Consider the following 18,660-nt stretch of genomic DNA (forward strand, 5'->3'; position numbering starts at 1 on the left):
CCACAGAGGTCATAAATAATGGAAGAAATGAGCGAGGGACACTACTAGAAAAGCAGTTTTGAAATATACAACCAAGTTCCTTTAAAAAAAAAATCCATAGATCACGAAGGACCCCGGCAAAAATTATCTGGGTGCAAAAAAAAGAAAAAAAAAAGCCCTCCTGGTTCCTAAGTGATGTAGGGGAAATTCGTGCGGGGGGGCAGATTTTCGGCATCACTTTGAGGGTTTAAGCACAGTTCCCACCGGGACTGCGGCAGCGCTCGCGAGGGGAGCCAGCTGTGCCCTGGACACGGATGCTCCTAGTTACAGATATAAAGAACGGCCACAAGGCAACAAACTTTGAAGCATAAATCTCACTTACCAGGTTTGCTGCTGCTGCTGCTGCTGCTGGGGGAGGAGGAGGCGGGACCCCCCACGCCACAGCGGGGTGCAGGCGAGCTCAGCAGCGGATCGGCAGCATGGTGAGGGAGAAGGGGGCTGGGGAGGGCAGCCGGGCAGGGACCCCTGTGCAGCGGGGGCTGTGGCTGGAGAAGGGGGGAGAGACACTAGCCCCACTCCGAGCAGGACTAGGGTCTGTGCCCGGCTGCTCCCCAGCGCCCGGCTGCCCGTCCCCTGCTCCTGCCCGGGCGGCGGCTGCTGTCCCCGCCGCTCACTTCCCAGCTTTATATAGACCGGCTCGAGCCGGTCTCCGCCGGCGGACCCGGCGCGCGCGGCAGCTCAGCAGCGCCATGTGCGCGCCGGGCCCGGCTCGCAGCAGCCGCTCCAGTCCGGCGTGCGCTGCAGGGAGGGGGGCGCGGGGGTGCGCGCTGGGGAGGCGGGGCAGGGAGGAGAGGCTGCAGCCCAGAGCCAGTGTGCGAGCTGGGGGGGGGGTCATCGCCCTGGGTCTGACCCGACCCTCTCCCAAATACCCTACTCCCAAGGGGGTGGCCCTCCCCTTGACTCTGACCCGCCAACCAACAGGTGTCCTGGCTCTGCGGTGCACGCCCCAGGTTGTCCCTCTTCCTCCCCCAATACCCCCAGGGGTACCGCTGCCCACAATCCCCTGGCTCTGCCCCCACTCCCAGAGCCACTGGATCCTTTGCATCCCCCCCTTTAATTACTAGCCCAGACCTGGGACAGGGCGGCCCCCCTTCGCGGGGGGGCAATGGCCCCTCTGCCCCCCATCCTGTGCACAAGCCAGGGGATGCTCTCCGGCCGGAGCAGCGAACGCGGGGCCCGGCTTAACGAGGCCAAGTGACTGCAGAGGCGCAGCCGGCCCTGCACGGCCGCACGCAGGGCTGTGGTTTGGCCACCCGGCCTTCAAAACCAACCTCGCCAGCGGAGGGGCTGCAGGAAAGGCTGCGTTTCCTGCTCCTTCCAACAGCACCGATGAGGCCATTATTGGGAATGGGACCCGCTGGCTTGCTTAGGGGGCTGGGGAGGCGGGGGGCAGCCGTGCATTTCGCCGTTCTGCGACTGGGGTGCAGGCACCTGCTGGACTCAACCTTCAGCATCCTTCAAGCTGGATTCCAGCGGCTGCCCCGGGGATACGTGGGCAAACATTCCCTGTTTGCAGCATAGACCCCAGAAAGAAACCTGGAAGGATTCCTGGCTGGCACCAAGCCACGGTCCTAGATCTACCGTTAGCTGATGCCAGAACAGGACCTGTCTGCGCTGCAACATGCGATGTTATTTCATCACCATGCACCCCTGCACAGCCGGGCAAAGGCGCACGCTGCCGAGAAAGCGGCCCGCCCGCCGGAGTGCAGCGGGGAGAGAAGTTGGGTCAGAGCAGTTACTGCTTGCGTTCAGGGGGGCTCTGGCTGGGAGGGGGGAGGAGCTGTAATTGGGACAAAACAAAGTGCCGCAGCCCCCCCAAAGGGCAAGCGCCGGGGAGGGGGCTCTGTTGCAAAGGGGTCGCATCAGGGGAGCACGGGGCTGCAGCTGCTGCTCGCGCCACCCGTGCTCGGTGTCCCCCCCCGCCCCCCGGCAGCGCGGGGGCCCCGCTCTCCCCGGGGAGAGGAAACCCTGGAAGCGCCTCCTAGCGCTCGGGTCCCTGGCGGGCGCGAGCCCGGCGGCAGCATCCTCCGCCTCGGTGGCGCGAGCGCGTCCCAGGTTCAAGCTCGTGCAGCTGCCGCTGACTGGAGCTGGTCCGGGCAGAACAGGTTTCTGCCAGTTTGGGTGTGTGTGTGAGAGACCTAATCCCCGCCGGAAGCCGCGCGCTGCTTGCTGCAATGGGCCATGAGCATGGCTCCCGTTGCATGGCAGAAACACCTCCCCGAGGAAAGAGCCGAGCGGATGGGTCTCCCCCTGAGTCAGCAGTTTGCAGCCTGCACCCCTGAATCAGCCGGAGCTGGGTGGTGGTTTTGTTAACTGTGTGAGCAGGGAGGCTGGTGATGAACCAGGCTACTGCTGCTTCTCGTTGTTCTGCAACAGACCCGGCCGTGCCGAATTGTTATGCAATTTTCTCCGCTTCGCTTCCTGACTCCCAATTCCGGGCTGGGAAAAAGGAGAATTATGTTTTATTCGCCTGCCCTGGCCGAAACTAAAATCACTCGCCCTCTGGGCAAAAGGCTAAGGAGACTCTTGCGGGATGGGGCGGGTGAAATCTTACTGCGTGGACGTGCAGAGTGGGTGATTTTGCTAATGCTGACGCGCTTTTAACTGTGGAAGAACGGGAAAAGAAAGGGTTAACTTGGCACCCGTGCTGCGTGTAAGGGACTCGGTCTGTAGGAAGAGTCGCATTTTATTTAGCGTGTAGCCAAAACGGATTGACGAGTGGGAGATCTTTGTGGTGCGCTCAGTTCATCCTGCAACCTCCCGTTCAGCCGGCCACCCCCCACTTCACTGTCAAGCCCTGCACCGTTTCGGAGGGTCCATCTCTCATCCTATTTGTTTAGAGAAGGGCCCTTCCTCTCTGTGTGGAAAGGAGACAGAAGGGATAAGTGTGTAATGCAAAGGAAGCAGTGGGTCCCCCCTTACACACACTGTGATGCCTGCTTTGAAACAGCTGCATCCGACCTTTTCTTTCATTCCCAGATACAGTTGGCATCTGCAGTTTAGAAAGACATGCAAGACGGGATCCTATGGATAGTGTGTGTAACAGCACAAAACAGCAGCCCCAGCCTGCTATTAGGCAGCAGGACTGGAGGTTTCAGAGTAGCAGCTGTGTTAGTCTGTATCCGCAAAAAGAACAGGAGTACTTGTGGCTGGAGGAGGGAATCTGGTAAGCTGCTCTTTTAATAATAACACTTAGCACCTGCAAGTGCTGCAAATTCCAGGGACTATAAATTCATTAATTAATTATTTTTAACCACTATTTTGGGCTGCCGACCTGAGAAGGAGTCAGAATTTACCAATGTACATTGCCAAAGAGCCACAGTAATATGTCAGCAGCCCCCCACCAGCTCCCCACCTCCTCCCAGCGCCTCCTGCCTGCCCGCAGCCCCACCAATCAGTGCCACCCACTCCCTTCCCATGCCTCTGTCCTTCCGTGATCAGCTGTTACATAGTGCACAGGAGGCTCCAGTGAGGAGGGGGAAAGAGCGAGGGCATGGCAAGCTCAGGAGAAGGGGTGGAGTGAGGGGCAGGGCCTGGGGCAGAGCAGGGGGTTGAGCACTGAGCACTCCCCATCACACTGGAAAGTTAGCATCTCTAGCTCCAGCCCTGGAGTCAGTGTCTATGCAAGAAGCAGTATCTTAACCTGTGAAGAGCCGCGTGCGGATCCAGAGCCACAGGTTGGCCATCCCCGGACTATTTCCTTTCCTTTTTAGTGCCATAATAATAGCAGGTCTCATTTTGCAGCCTTAACAAGCAGACTAAAAGCCTGAGTGTGGATTTTACTTTTAATCATTATAAAAAACATAACTTTTTGTTAATTGTTTTAAAGCTTTCCCTTGGTTTTCATGTCAAAGAAAAATGATCTGGTCATAAAATAGGCAGGATCTGGTCATAAAATAGGTCATAAAATACTACCTTACAGATAGTATTGTTGTTGTTTATGTTGTTGTACCTCTTTGGAACCCTAGTCGTGGAGCAAGACCCTGTTGTGCCAGGTGCAAATGCAGAACAAACTGTCCCAAAGAGCTTAGCTGCTTTGAACTTTAAACAGGATGTGGACGCTGTTCGTCTCAGTCCAGTTACCCAAAGAACCATCCAACAAGTGCCCTGGTCATGAACTTAGATGATACCCTCAAAGCAGAGTCAAAAGATTGACTGGACCACTGAGGCTGAGGCACATTGCTGGGTATAATCCCCACCCTGCTACGGCCCAAACGTGGGATACAATGTGTGACAAAGACCCAGATGAGCGATGCAACAAAATTATCCATGTAAGAGACGTAAAATGCCTCATGGCTCCTTCTGTGAGCTGTAGCTCCCAAACTTTTTCATGCTGTGACCTCTTTTGGGCTCACATCAGATAACGTGACCTCGAGGGGTCTGAGAGGTGGTGATAGGGTTTGAAAATTAAAGGCTGGAAAAACAGGTTCTGCCCGTGGCGGAGCAGGGGGTTTGCAGAGCGAGCCCACCTCGTGCTCACCTGGCTGTGGTAGCTCCTGTCCCGCAGGGCTGGCTAGGCTTGGGTCCCCATTCTGGGCATTGCAGCCTGGTCCCTGGTGTGTGGGTTTGTGTCACAGCACCACGCAGGGTTGGCCTGGCCCCTCTAATGGAGGAATGGTTGAGCCAAATTTGAGTGAGTGACGTTGTGAGTCCGTGCACCATGAGCAAAGCCGTAACACCTGGAGCAGGGAGTTGAGCCCAGCCAGTCCTGCAAGACAGGAGCCTCTTCAACTGGCACATATTCTGGCTTTCTTACATTTTCTTTTCTTTCCTCTTTTTTTAACATCTCGCCAGGCCCTGGCACCCTTTTGTGGCCCTTTCTAGGAGTCGCAACACACAGTTTGGCAAAAGCTGCTGTAGAGTAAATAACTTGGTAGCCTCAGCTCCACGGTTCTTAATCCATAATTTTTCAGAATAAAGTGAGGGGAAACCAAATTTCTGTGGAATGAGGGTAACCTTGGGACTAAAAAGAGAAACTTTTCTCCAGACCAGGATCATTGGCAGGTATGTTGTTGAGCCATACGAGGAGGCATGCACTGATTCTACCGATGCTGGTTCTGCTTGTTCTGTGGCTAAACAGAATGCTTGAATCTTAGCAGCTGCCCAGTCTGGCATCTTGTGCCAGCATTCAGCTTTTGCTTTCTAAGTTGACTTGGTTGACGATGTGATGAACTTTCCTGACTCAAAAAGGTCCATTCTTTGGAGTCTCTCTCCAAAGAAGTCTGTGTTTCAGACTGTTATTTAGCCTCTGGAAAAAGAACCTTTTGGGCTTGAAAAATTAAATTAAAAGAGGCACATTTTATGTACCTTGTGTATCCATGTTGGTATTCAGTGCTTTGTTCTCTAAGTGAACATACTGTGTACTTGATAAAATCAGATTCTGGTTCTTCTCGTTTTTTAAATTTCAGCGTCCCTCTACACACACACATTGTTTGTGAACTTAAAGCGGGGCTCTTGTTCTGAATTCTTGAGCATTGCACCATTAATCATTGCTGTTTGTGTTTAAATTCAATGACTTTTGCCCACTTGTAACAGATTTAAATTTTTTATTAAAGCTAATGTTAAAAAAATTATATAAAACATAGGTTGAGAAAAGAGTGTCTGTACATCTCGTTCTAGTAGTTAGATTATCCACAAATACAAAGTTTGTTTTTAAAAGTCATATGATACATAGAATACATAATCAGCAATAACCCACATTTAGGTAAATAGATTTAACAATGCAGTTTAGGTATTAGAATCTGAATACTCGGGTACATCATTCATGAAAAGTGTACAAAGATTTGATTGTGGAAATCAAAATATATCAGAGAGTGGCGATTGTCCCTCAATAATTGAGAATTAGGTAGGTTGTCCCTTTAGGAAATACAATCCATGAGGAAAGTTGTCATGGGATAAAAGGGAAGGTCCTTTCATGGATTGAGAACTGATTAAAAGACAGGGAACAACAAAGGGTAGGAATAAATGGTAAATTCTCAGAATGGAGAGGGGTAACTAGTGGTGGTCCCCAGGGGTCAGTCCTCGGACAAATCCTATTCAACTTATTCCTAAATGATCTGTAGAAACGGGTAAACAGTGAGGTGGCAAAATTTCCAGATTATACTAAACTGCTCAAGATAGTTAAGACCAAAACAGACTGTGAAGAACTTCAGAAAGATCTCACAAATCTAAGTGATTGGGCAACAAAATGGCAAATGAAATTTAATGTGGATAAATGTAAAGTAATGCACATTGGAAAAAATAACCCCAATTTTACATACAATATGATGGGGGCTAATTTAGCTACAGCGAATCAGGAAAAAGATCTTGGAGTCATCGTGGATAGTTCACTGAAGATGTCCATGCAGTGTGCAGAGGCAGTCAAAAAACAAAACGGGATGTTAGGAAACATTAAAAAGGGGATAGAGAATAAGATAGAGAATATCTTATTGCCTTTATATAAATCCATGGTATGCCCACATCTTGAATACTGCGTACAGATGTGGTGTCCTCATCTCAAAAAAGATATAGTGGCACTAGAAAAGGTTCAGAGAAGGGCAACTAAAATGATTAGGGGTTTGGAACGGGTCCCATATGAGGAGAGATTAAAGAGGCTAGGACTTTTCAGCTTGAAGAAGAGGAGACTAAGAAGGATATGATAGAGGTATATAAAATCATGAGTGATATGGAGAAAGTAGATAAGGAAAAGTTATTTACTTATTCCCATAATACAAGAACTAGGGGTGACCAAATGAAATTAATAGGCAGCAGGTTTAAAACAAATAAAAGGAAGTTCTTCACACAGCGCACTGTCAACTTGTGGAACTCCTTACCTGAGGAGGTTGTGAAGGCTAGGACTATAACAGTGTTTAAACGAAAACTAGGTACATTAATGGAGGTTAAGTCCATTAATGGCTATTAGCCAGGATGGGTAAGGAATGGCGTCCCTAGCCTCTGTTTGTCAGAGGGTGGAAATAGATGGGAGGAGAGAGATCACTTGATCATTACCTGTTAGGTTCACTCCCTCTGGGGCACATGGCATTGGCCACTGTTGGTAGACAGGATACTGGGCTAGATGGACCTTTGGTCTGACCCAGTATGGCCATTCTTATGTTCTTAAAGTATTTTAGTGACTTTCCTGATTGCGCTTCTCACCAGCATGCCAGCTCATCTCTTCTGGAATTGCCAATGTCCAGTGATGTGTTCTATGTATATGTTCCTCAACCATCTGATGACGTCCGACACCATGAGTTGCCGCATCAGCTGAGCGTAGTGTTGACCGATTCTGCATTCTCTCAGCTCTCGCTCGTTACTGAGGTCCCATGAGCCCAAGGCTCTGACAATCAGTCTGTGTGTCTGAATCTGGTAACCCTTAGCTCTCAAGGTTTTGGCCAGAGAGGTGTATTTCTACATCTTTCGAGTTTGGGCATCGTGAAAGGCCAGGGTGACATCTACCATGATGATCATCTTCCGGTCCTCACTGGTGATGACAATGTCCAGTTGCAATTGGCTGTTGGTTCCGGAGATGGCGGAGTTTACGGCAACCTTCCCCAGGGGTGGTGGGATGGCTCTGGCCAGGTGATCTAGAATGGCGTTATGTTGCAGCTGCCAGGCTCTGGAATGGAGCTTGCAGCTAAGTAGGACGTGGGGTAGGAGTACTTCATTCAGACCAGAGTGGGGTATAAAACCGTATCTTGTTTGCTCTGCTGTACTTATGGACTGTGGAAACTTGCCAGATTGCCATGGTAATATAAATATAAAACTACAACACACAAATAACTCTGCCTAGTTCAAATGGGACTCAGAAGAACTTTAAGGAATCTGGTTTATAAACTTTCAAAAATTAGGAAATAAATCAAGATCTTCGTTCAGTTCTGAAGTCATTCTGCAGTGCTCATTGCATCTCATATGGCATGTATAATTTCTCAGTGGGTAAAGCCCTCCAGAGTCCCTGTCACTCAGATCAGAGGTAGTAAATGATCGCACACATACACAGAGATATATGTTATTGAGAAACAATCTGAGCTTTCTTTAACTTCAATTGGCAACTCATGGAACTCCCATTAACTTTCAGTTGGCAACTTTCATTGACTTCAAAGAGCATAGCCTCTGAAGACATCAGCATATGTCAAAACCTTTGGATGAAAAGGACCTTTCTGAAGAGTTCGTGGCCCTATCCTCCCACCCATTCACCCTGTGGGTTACGGTGCAAGTAGTTTTGAGGCAGTGGAAGAGATGTGTGGCTCCAGGTGAGAAAATAACATGCTAGTGTTCTTAGAATAAAGAACAAAAAGAAAGAATATAGGGCTACCACCTTTCCTTTGGGCAAAGCTTGAATGCAGCCCTGTCCTTGTCTGGCCTCTCGATTGATTGAACTCTTCCTTGCTCATCTATCTGTCCTTTTCCACACGTCTGCCTTCCTCCTCCTCCCCCCCATTTCTGCTCATTTCCTTTGCTCTCCTTGATACTTTCCCTCCCACTTTATTTTGCAGTGTTGTTCATGCAAACTGTCCACGCGTCGCAGGTTGTTGTATACTGTGTAGTTGTAGCTGCGTCGGTCCATCTCACCAACTGAAGGTCGTCCAGTAAAAGATTATTGGCTGACCCTCCTTGTCTCACACTTCACGGAGGGCAATAAGGGAAATCAAGGAGACATTGGCAAGGAAGATGTGCAGTTTTGGGTGAGGTCTGAGGATGAGGGAGAGAAGGAAGGCTGTACCAGATTGCAGCAGCTGCAGGGGGACAGGCTCTTGCACCAGTTGTGGTGAGAGACAGTGCACAATGTGATGAAGGAGAGAGAGGCAGGTGGTCTTTTGAGCAGGCTCAAGGAGCTTCTTGGGTAATTTTGAAAGCAGGTGCGAAAATAAAATTAATTGGATGCTGTCGTGGCCGGGGAAGCCATTGAGTTGTTTGGAGATGGGGGAGTTGTGGGAAGGTGGGCAACAGCGTTCAGCACTGGCGTCTGGCGAAAGGGCAGTTCATTTACAAGTGTGAGGTGTCTGGCTCTTAGCCATTCCTCCCCTGGTTCATCCCACCCAACCCAGCTCCTCCTCTCTACTCTGCATTCTCTCCTGGGGATCCTCTGGTTCCCCCTGTGGTGGGGAGCACTCCTACCACATCACCAGCTTAGCACCTTACTCCATGGCTTGCCCATGCGCTTCAGGCCAGGCAAAGGGCCTGGTCAGCACTAGGGTACCCATACAATGGCTTGGAAACCAGGGGACTCGGGCTAAGGTATACACTCTACTCCCCGATTTAAACTTTCTTTGGGGCTGCAGACCCACATTAGCTCGACATGCGCCCTGTGGTCTGAGATTTAGTAGTGGAGATGGTCAGTCACTGAGGCCTTTGGGACTGACTTCAGGGGGACTCACCAAGCAGGCTCAGAAAATCCTGCCTCTGTGCTTTAAACGGGCAGATTCTTCCATAGCTGGCTGATCAGGTGCACAGTTCAAAGGGGTCACGTTGTCGGGTTCTGGCTGACAGCTCAGTTCTCCAGGCCAGTCTGGAATTGTGGAGAGATCAGCTCACAGTGGCCCAAAACCTCATTCTCTCCAGAGCAGACTGGTGACATTTAATGGACACAGTTTTCTGTACAGGTAAATAAATAAATACCATATAGACATTTACTACTCTCCCCTCTGGCTAGGCCCAACCTGCTTGGATTTACTTTACGGTGGCCATTAATTAGTCACAGCACAGCACAACTTCTCTTCTGAGGAGGCGATACTCGAATTGACCTCACTATTAAAATATAGCTCCCCGGTGTTCAAGAACCATTTATTGCAGTGTGGACCTGGGCAAAGTGCTGCTTTATGGGCGGCATTTCTTTCTCCTAGTAGAAACTGAAGGATGCTGCATAAAGACATATTTATAATTTACACCTTTTTAAAGCCTTCTGATGCCTTGCCACTGAACTGTGCAGGGATGGGAAAGCTCAGCAGTGGCTTTAGGCTTCCGTACACTCAGTTTGTTATGGTGGCAACCGTACAGCGGCCGTCCCGTGCGCTTAAATGTGCAGTCTTCAGATATGCAACCTCAGGCAGGATCGTGTGCAAACATCCAAATCATACGGCAGTTAAAGAAGGAATTATGGTCAAACAATGCAGAGTGACGTATTTTTAGATAGTCAAGGAAAGCTCAAGCTAGGACAGCCAACCGCAGCCCCCAGAATTCAGTAACTGTCGTGGTTTCGTTTTGAAGAGAGTGGAGTTTCAGTCCTCAGGAAGCTCTGCAGTGGTTCTTAGGAGTCACTGTGGCAGAGGAATTTGCTGCTGGGTTGCAGCATTTTGAACTGGTGAGACACCCCTCCCTCTTGCCTCTGAACAATTGTTTTTTCAGCCGGGGGCTCTGATTCAACAAAGCACATAAGCGTGTGCTTGAGTACCCCACCTACTAAGCAAAGCACTGGAGCCCCTGCCTAAATGCCATTGAAGTCAATGGGAAAAGCACATGCTATATAGTACTTTGCTGAACATGGAGTTTGCATGACTCGTTGTTGGTCAGGGTGACTGGGCAGGGAAAACTTGGCATAACTTATCTGCCACGTGGGCACGTCTAGGTTTCTTTGTACTTTGTTCCACATCTCCCTTAATGGCCTTTGAGGGTTTATGTGCTCTGAAACGGGGAGCAAACCTCCCAGCTGGGGTGAAGAGACAACGTGCTAGCTCCGCTCAAGCTAGTGCACTAAAAAGAGCAGTGTGAACTTTGTGTCACGGACTGGCTGCCTGAAAACATACCCAGAGGGCCAGGCGGCTCTGAACTCGGGTGGCTAGCTCCCGCTGCCACCTGTCCCACAACAGCCACATGACTATTTTGAGCTCCCTTACTGCCTTTCTACCTACCCCAGCTTTGGGCATGTTCCCAGCTGCAGTGTAGACATACCCTGAGAGCCCAGAGGATCAAGCAATTTGATCAGACACTAATGCACAGACATAGCCTCAAATGACTTTTTCCTTTTCAATTAGAGAGAAGACAGTGTCCTTTGAAAATGGTTCGGATTGCTTGTGTTAGCCATGTTATACCCGCTTACCTCCCTACAATAAATCGAAACATCTGACAAAAGTTCAGGCTCGCTCTCGGATGGAGGTGCAATTAGTTTGGTCAGGCAAGGGTGTGGCATTGTATTATTGTGGTAGGTCACTCATGCTGGATGAGATTTATCAGGCAAAGCCATAAGCTCTTTTATTAGCAGGAAGTATGTTAGCAGCAGGGTTTGTTTTTCATAGATACAATTTTAAAAGATACCTTGCTTGGACAGTTTCAACTAGCAGTGCCGTCGCATGTTTTCCACCGTTATTGCACAGAAGGACACATTTTCACAGGCTGTTACTCTGAAATGCAGATTAGGCTCTTTCTCATGATGCTCAGCGTTACTTTGCTTGCTGACTTCACTGTGCTGTTAGAATGGGAAGGCTGGCGTGCATGTGGCTAGGCTGTAACGTGGATGGAGAGTTTCTGCAAACCATGCTTTGTGTGTCAAATCAGAATGTCAGTATGATTTCTGTTCTGGTGTTTTTAGTAGGGTTTTCTGAACGGCCTTGAACAAACTACATTTCTTGGTTCAGTCCTTTTACAATAGTATCAGTGTGATCTTCCTCTCTGATGAGTACAGGCACTGTTTCCAATAAGGACTCAAATATAGTTTAAGAATTGGTTATGGTAGAAGAGGCGATTTTTGAGTGTGACCAAGTTTCCCATGGACTTTTAAAAAAGTGGTTACAAAATCCTCAAGATATTTTTTAAAAAAAGGAATGTAGCAATTTTGAAGGGTGTTAGAACCTGCACTGGAGACCAGAGCCTTCTGTCCCTAGAACAGGTCTATCCACTGCAGCCTTGGTGTCAGCTTCCCCCAGCATTGACCTTCTAATGTGCCACCCTGCCCTGACCATGGGTGAAAGGGGAGTCAACAGGGGACAGGATTCTGCTGTCAGTTGCTTCAGTGTAAATCTAGAGTCCCTGTATTTAAGTTAGTGGAATACTCCACATTTACGCCAGTGTAAATGCGATCAGAATCTTGCCTAAGAAGGTCAGTTGTTTTTTTTGTGTAGTGGACACTTGCCCATTATTGGGAATTGGAAGAGGGACACCAGCTTATTTCATACAGACCCACAACCAGCCTGCACAGGCTAATAACCTTCAGCTGCTGCTGCTTTTAATCCCAATCTTCCAAACACTTAGGCCAGGTTTACCCTAGATACTTTTTCCAGTATAATAATGTCGATTAGGATGTGATTCTCTACAATGTTTATAAAATGGCAAAAAAACTCTAGTGTAGATACAGTAATACTGACAAAAAACGTCCTTTTGCTGGGATAGCTTGTTTTGTTTGGGGAATGGCATAAGCTATGTTGGCAAAAGATTTTTTCTGCTGGTATGAGCTGTGTCTCCACTAGGAGGGTTTGCTAGTGCAATATAGTACCAGCGTAGCTATACCAGCAAAGCCTTTCTAGTGTAGACATGTTTCTGGGGTCACGGGATTACATGAGAATGTCATCTTTCTTTTTTTTTAAATAAAAGCATGTCTCTAGCCCTTGTCACCTTTGTCACCTTTGTCCAGCTTGTCCTTGTCCATCCCTCACGAATGCAAGTCGATGCCACACCATTCTGTTTCATTGCGAGCATGTTCTTTCCATTTTTGGCCAAAGAGTTTTATCATGGGACCGGCCCAGCGCATTTTCAGTCTGCCCAGCTGTCGCTTGTGGTCTCTGGGGATCCAGTCACTGATGCAGGTTGTCTGCTTATTGTCTTGCTTGCGGACTACATGACCTGCCTATCTCTGCTTTGCATCATACATTGCCTGCACTACTTCGGTCACCTCTGTATGCCTTCTGATCTCATTCGGTATCTGATCACGGAGCGTTGGTATGGGGATGAATGGGGTTCAACTGCGAAGTACAGCTGGTAGTAGGGAGGCCGACTGTACCTGTATTACTCTGGGGCAGCCCGGCCAAAGTGGAGGGGTACAGGGCATAAGGGCTGGCACCCCAAATGTACTGCAGCAAAATTCTCCTGCCAAACAAGCCACGTAAAAGCAGAATAAACCGAGCACAGACTCATGCGTCGGCCTGACCATCACTCACAACCCAGGGCAGCACAGGATGAAAAACAGAAAATGGCTAAAAGAATAGTCCAGCTATTTGTTGCAAGTCACAACGCAAGCCTAGCCCTCATGCTTGTGGGAAAAGCTTGAAAAAGTGATCCCTAAAAGCTCAAAATCCAGAAATCAAATAACAAGAACCCCCTCGCCCCATTTATTCATTTTTAAAATGTTGTGATTTCAAAGCCCGTCTCAAGATTCTGGAACACTTGGTGTTGGCAGATTTGCACTTGAAGATTATGCCATGGGGAACTGTTCACAGTAGCAAATGCGACACCTAATAGTGTTTGCTGGATCAATCCCTCAGGCTGGATTGGAACCAGAGTCATTTTATGAAAAGATTATAAGAATTGGTTTATTTTATTCTGGGAATATTTTTTTTCAATGGAAGTTGGCAGACTTTATGGGATGTTTCTCTGTGTACACAAGGCAAGTTTAAAAAGCTCTGCAGCATACGGCAGTCTACAGCAGCTTTCACCTGAGAAAAGAGAGTATCCTGTCCCTACTTATTTCAGATGCTTCCCTTTTCATTAGGAGAAAAAAACAAACTAACTAAAACAACCAACTCAGCCCAGAGGCTGATAATAGGAAAACCAGTAAAATCTGTCAGGGAACTTTCATCAATGGAGAAACTTTCATCAACGGAAAAACTTTCATCAACGGAGCCGTGCAGGAAACAGTTTGGGCTCATTCGTTCAAAACCTTCTTTCTGAAGGAATTCTGCCTCCATTAGTCTGTTTCACTACAATGGGAATTCTGTCCAGAAGTGAAGGAAATTTAGTACCAATCTAATCTAGCTCTCTGTCTGATAGAGGTTCTTTTTGGTAGTGTAATACACCAGGGAATGACTGTGGTTTTGTGGTTAATGCACGCAAATGGAAGTCAGGACTCCTGAGGTCTATTCTTTGCTCAGGCAGTGGCTCATGTGTGATCCTGGACAAATCACTTAGACTGTCTGTGCAGCTGGAGGGCTGTTCTGTACCTCACACACTTCATTAATGAATGTCTGTAAAGAGCTTTGAGAGCCTCAGATGAAAGGTGTTAAGTAACTTCACAAGGTTATATTTATTATGATGATTTTTTATTATAAGTTAGAAGACTAAAGAAAGATGCTGATCTGAACTGGAGCCCTAAGACTTTTTAAACTTCATAATGAATTTGACTGGGAAATTATGACTTATTTCCCACTGCCAGCTGCTGAAATCTTGACCTACACATGGTGTTTGTTGTGTTTTCTCTCTCTTTACCCTGCATCTCATGGCCTGTTTGGTTTTTATTATTCATTTATTTACTCTTCCTTTGAGTTTATCTAGATCATTCTTAATTTTGTTGCCCTCCTCAATTGTGTTGACTGAGTCAAGTTTTGTATCATCAGCTGCACATTCTTTTCTCAAGGGCATTGATACACAACTGGAAACATCTGTCATAATACTGGCCCTAGCTGGACTCAGCTAGCTTGCTCTGTCCACTTCAAGCCGCTCATACTCAGTGCTCTCTGTATTTGATATTAAAGCCAGTTCTTTGCCCAATCAAATGTCTCATCCTCTGATATCATTCTTGTTGTCCTTGCAGATTAGTCCTTGTGCTGATGGTTTTGTATAAATAGCCTGAAGGCTTGTAAATTATACCAGCTTCCTGCCACCTCATTTCTTGTTACTGTGTCATGAAATTCACACTGATTTCTTAGGCATCAGCTCATTTTTTGTAAATCTTGGCTGATTAGTTTAGTTAAATCGTAACTTTCAACATGTTCCCCAACTAGAACTCTAGGCAGTTTCTCTAGACAGCGCTACAGGCATTTGGTCCCTTAGTTCTGCCTTACATGCCTTCCTATAGCCACTTTGGACCAAATCTGCCCCCAGCTACCACCTTGATTTCCGTGACGATCTGTCAGCACACAGCCACTACATCAGCTTCTCTCTAGCTTCTCCTGCCCTGCTGTGTGTTTGTGAGCCCAGCACTGCTCTCTGTACGCTAGATTCTGACACCCTTGCTCATGTAGAGAACTCCTTGAGTGATCCCACTGACATCAACAGGACTGCTCATGGGATAAGCTGCTATTCCAGATGAGGAAGCCTGTGATGTTCTGGCTCAGTGTGAGGAGTGGGCCTATTCAGTGTAAATAAGGTTTAATTTTTAAAACTGAGTTTTACTAACTGACCTTAGCCCTTGTAAATTATTAAAAATTGTGGAAAGTCTGCATTTAAATCCTATCTGCCTGTTTGCTGTCTGCAATGCGGATTAGTAACACCCTATGACATAAGAACAGAAGAATCACTATACTGGGTCAGTCCAATGGCCCATCTATCCCAGAATCCTGTCTTACAGCAGTGACCAGTACCAGATCTTCAGAGGGAATGAACAGAACAGGGCAATTAACAAGTGATCTATCCCCTGTCTTCCAATCCCAGCTACTAGCAGTCAGATGTTTAGAAATACCCAGAGAATGGGGTTGACCATCTTGGCTAATAGCCATTGATGGACCTGTCCTGCAGGGACTTATCTAATTCTTTTCTGAACTCATGACCTCATGCTCAAAGATCAACTCTGAGATCACATTGCAAATCTAGGCAAAATTACTTCTCCAGTGATCTTCAATTCTTAATTGCATAAGAAGAAGTCAGGCTTGATTGTTTATACAATCAGAGTCTGTAGGTTTGATATGTGGTGATTAGGGAAAATGGGCACTGCATTTGTTTCCAGGCATTGGAGTAGTTATCAGTTGAGTTACAGCAACCTTTAATTTGACAGCAAAATTGCAACTGCTGTGTTTGAAAAGCAAAGGAAATGCCTCTGCAATAGAAAAACAATTCTTACGCTCACTAGGATTAAGGTCTAAAAGCGTAACTGTTTCCAGTGCTAATTGTCTCTTGTTTTTCTTGCACAGGAACATTTGCTATAATGTAAAGGCGTCCCCCTTATGGAATTCAAAGAACAGTTCGACATCATTTAACTTCAATTTTTGTCTAATCTTTTGAAGAATGGGCATCATCACCTTACAAAGCCAAATAGAGAATTCTCCTGTAAACACCAGTAATCTAAATTGTATGCTTCCTGGGACTAAGTAATTTATAAAATTGGATGCCGTATGGACAGTTTGTAATCAGGATAAAGAAGCTTGGGAAAGAAACAAGTAAACCATATATTAATAAGATGTTATTTTAATTGCATATTTAGCAAAAACCCACAATTATTAAATGACAATATGATTATTGTGACTTCCTACAGGATCTCTCTTAGCATGTCAGCTGTTTGCAAATGGAAAAGAGAGAGGAAGATTATGGTTCAGTCAATCTCCAAATGATTAAAAGTCAATACCACAGTTTTGTAACTCGTCTCTTCAGCACCATCCAAAGATGTGAAATTTGCTTCTCTGCAGAATCCCAGGGCTGCTTTGGGTGGCAATAAACAGTTGACTCACGTCTGAGGAAAGCACGATAATGGACGTTCTTAAAGGAGCATGCGGCAGGAATAGGCCACCACCACTGACTCACTCACACTAAAGGTCTCCAGGAGGCGTTCGCCTTACACCATGGAGATTCTGTTCCTGAAAATGCTTCTGCTGCTGGCTGGCTGTTTAGTTGGGCTCTTCTGTCACCTCTCAGATCTTTGTGTGGGTGAGAAGAGAACAGTTCAGAACAAGCCGAATTTCATAGTCATTTTGGCAGATGATGTTGGATGGGGGGATCTTGGGGCCAACTGGGCAGAAACCAAGGACACTCCTAACTTGGATCAGATGGCTGCAGAAGGAATGAGGTGAGCCTCAAAGAGGCGTCTGTCTGTTTCTGAGTCTTCCGTTTACCTGTTGTATGATACCAAATAGCAGGTGGGCAACAGAAAAATGGACAGAGTTTCTCACTAGTTCTTAACAACAACAGTAAGTGCCAGGATATCCTGTCTGAGATCCATATGAGAACCATGTTGTGGACTACTGTGGTCAAATTCATCCCTATGCTGAGACACTCCCTCCCCTCACCCCCATTGAGGCATGTGCATTACTTACATCACATATGCCCTCAAAATAGCAAGAGCAGGGATCTAATGCCACCAGTGGGGTGTGGCTGGGCAGGACACTGTGGGGGCCCTGCCTGCTACAGTGGCCTGTACGATGAAGGTCCAAAAGATACTGCACCTGACTCAGAATTAGGCAGATTTCCCATGGGAAGGTGGTTAAAGTCCAGGAAGCTGAATCAGGAATTCTGGCTCTATTCCTAGCTCTGGTTGACCTTGGGCAGTATCTTTGCCCAGCCTGTGCCTCAGTTTCTCTCTCAGCAAAATTGGGATAATAATGCTCCCTTACCTCACACAGGGGTTGCAAGGTTGAGCTTTAAGGCTGGCATTTTCAAAGGGGCCTTGGTGGGTTTGGAGATGGGAACCTAGCTTCCATAGCCTCATTGACAGTTCCGGCTTTAGTGTCTGTTAAACCACTGAGATCTCCAAGAGAAGGGGTGATACAAGTGCACAGTGTCCTTCTTATTTATGGCATTGGTCTGCAGGCAGCAGCAAGCCAAAAGGTGCAGGTGGTGACCCAAGAAAGAGTTCCTGAGTAAGCATTAGGACTGCCTTGGAAAACTTGCCCAGATGCACAGGAGATCAGTGAACATAGCATCACTGCTTCGAACTTTGGTTGTTTGCAACATATTTGTTCTTCATGCTGACTGTGGCACAGAACCTGGGTTCTGACAGCCTAGGAATAGCTGATAGACAAATATTTGCATGAACTAATTGCTTAGCAGTAAAGACTTTTCTTCATCTCAGCAAATATTTAGAGGCAGGTCGTGGTTCAAGTGAACGAGTCTTGTCTTTAAGGACATTGATAAATACAAGTTATGGTAATCGCGGAGGAAATCATACCATGTCTTTTTGTGTAGAACTCAGAGAGAAATCTCAGCTGGAAAATGATTTTAATATTCCTTTTTATCAGGATATACAATGCATTGTATCAATAACCCTGAGCATCAACGTAGAGCTTTACATTTTAAAAGCTGTTCCTAAACGTTAACTATTTAATATGTGGCCAGGATTAGGTTACAAGAATGTGCAATTTATTCTTTTGCCAGTTCATTAACTCCTGTTTTAGAAAGGTTATTGTAGTGGTGTTGCGGTCGTCCCTTTTCCTGTGGGTCAGATGGAGGCCACACTGCCTCACTAGTCATTGGAATCATGGCCCTTCCAGCCTTCGTAACAGGGCAGGACCCCAGATAGTCAATAGGGATTAGGGCCTCAGGCAGGGCTGGGCTAATGAGTAGTCTGTAGGTTCAGGCCTGACTCAGGCAGCACAATAAAGCAGTTTATGAGCTCTAACCCTTAGGCAAGCGAGACTAGCAAGCACTCTGTGGATGGGGAGTCTGCCACCCCAGGGGTAGCGGGGCAGAAGCCTGCCCAACTACATTGCATCCCAGCCCAGGGCCCTAACAGTGGTGGGGTGTCCCACCACTGGGTCAGTGGGGATCCTCCCACAACACGCTGACTGGCTGTTAAGCCACAACACCACCAAACTGAAGTCTGGTTTCCCTGGGCTACTTCCTAGCAGAGTTCCAGAT

The 18,660-nt window shown here is 47.3% G+C and overlaps 2 protein-coding genes across 8 annotated transcripts in view; one reads left to right on the forward strand and one right to left on the reverse strand.

Moving 5' to 3' along the window:
* Positions 1-639, reverse strand: part of SLC16A6 (solute carrier family 16 member 6) — a 54,032-nt gene extending 53,393 nt beyond the window's left edge. Inside the window, exon 1 of the mRNA XM_032797152.2 lies at positions 362-639. The gene's annotated coding sequence lies outside the window, so the exon portion shown is untranslated. The remainder of the gene's footprint in view (positions 1-361) is intronic.
* Positions 1-18,660, forward strand: part of ARSG (arylsulfatase G) — an 85,919-nt gene that overhangs the window by 22,467 nt on the left and 44,792 nt on the right. For 5 of the 7 annotated variants that reach the window (XR_004376048.2, XM_075071885.1, XM_032797147.2 and 2 more), the window contains exon 1: positions 16,430-16,873. The exons of the other annotated variants lie outside the window; for them this stretch is intronic. Coding sequence is in view for 4 of the 5 variants with exons in the window: in XM_075071885.1 (XP_074927986.1) it covers positions 16,650-16,873 (224 nt within the window). In the remaining variant the exon portion in view is untranslated. Of the gene's footprint in view, positions 1-16,429; positions 16,874-18,660 lie in introns of those variants that run through there. 7 annotated transcript variants of the gene reach the window in all.

The sequence above is a fragment of the Chelonoidis abingdonii genome, chromosome 13, assembly GCF_003597395.2.
Source record: "Chelonoidis abingdonii isolate Lonesome George chromosome 13, CheloAbing_2.0, whole genome shotgun sequence".
NCBI lineage: Eukaryota > Metazoa > Chordata > Testudines > Testudinidae > Chelonoidis > Chelonoidis abingdonii.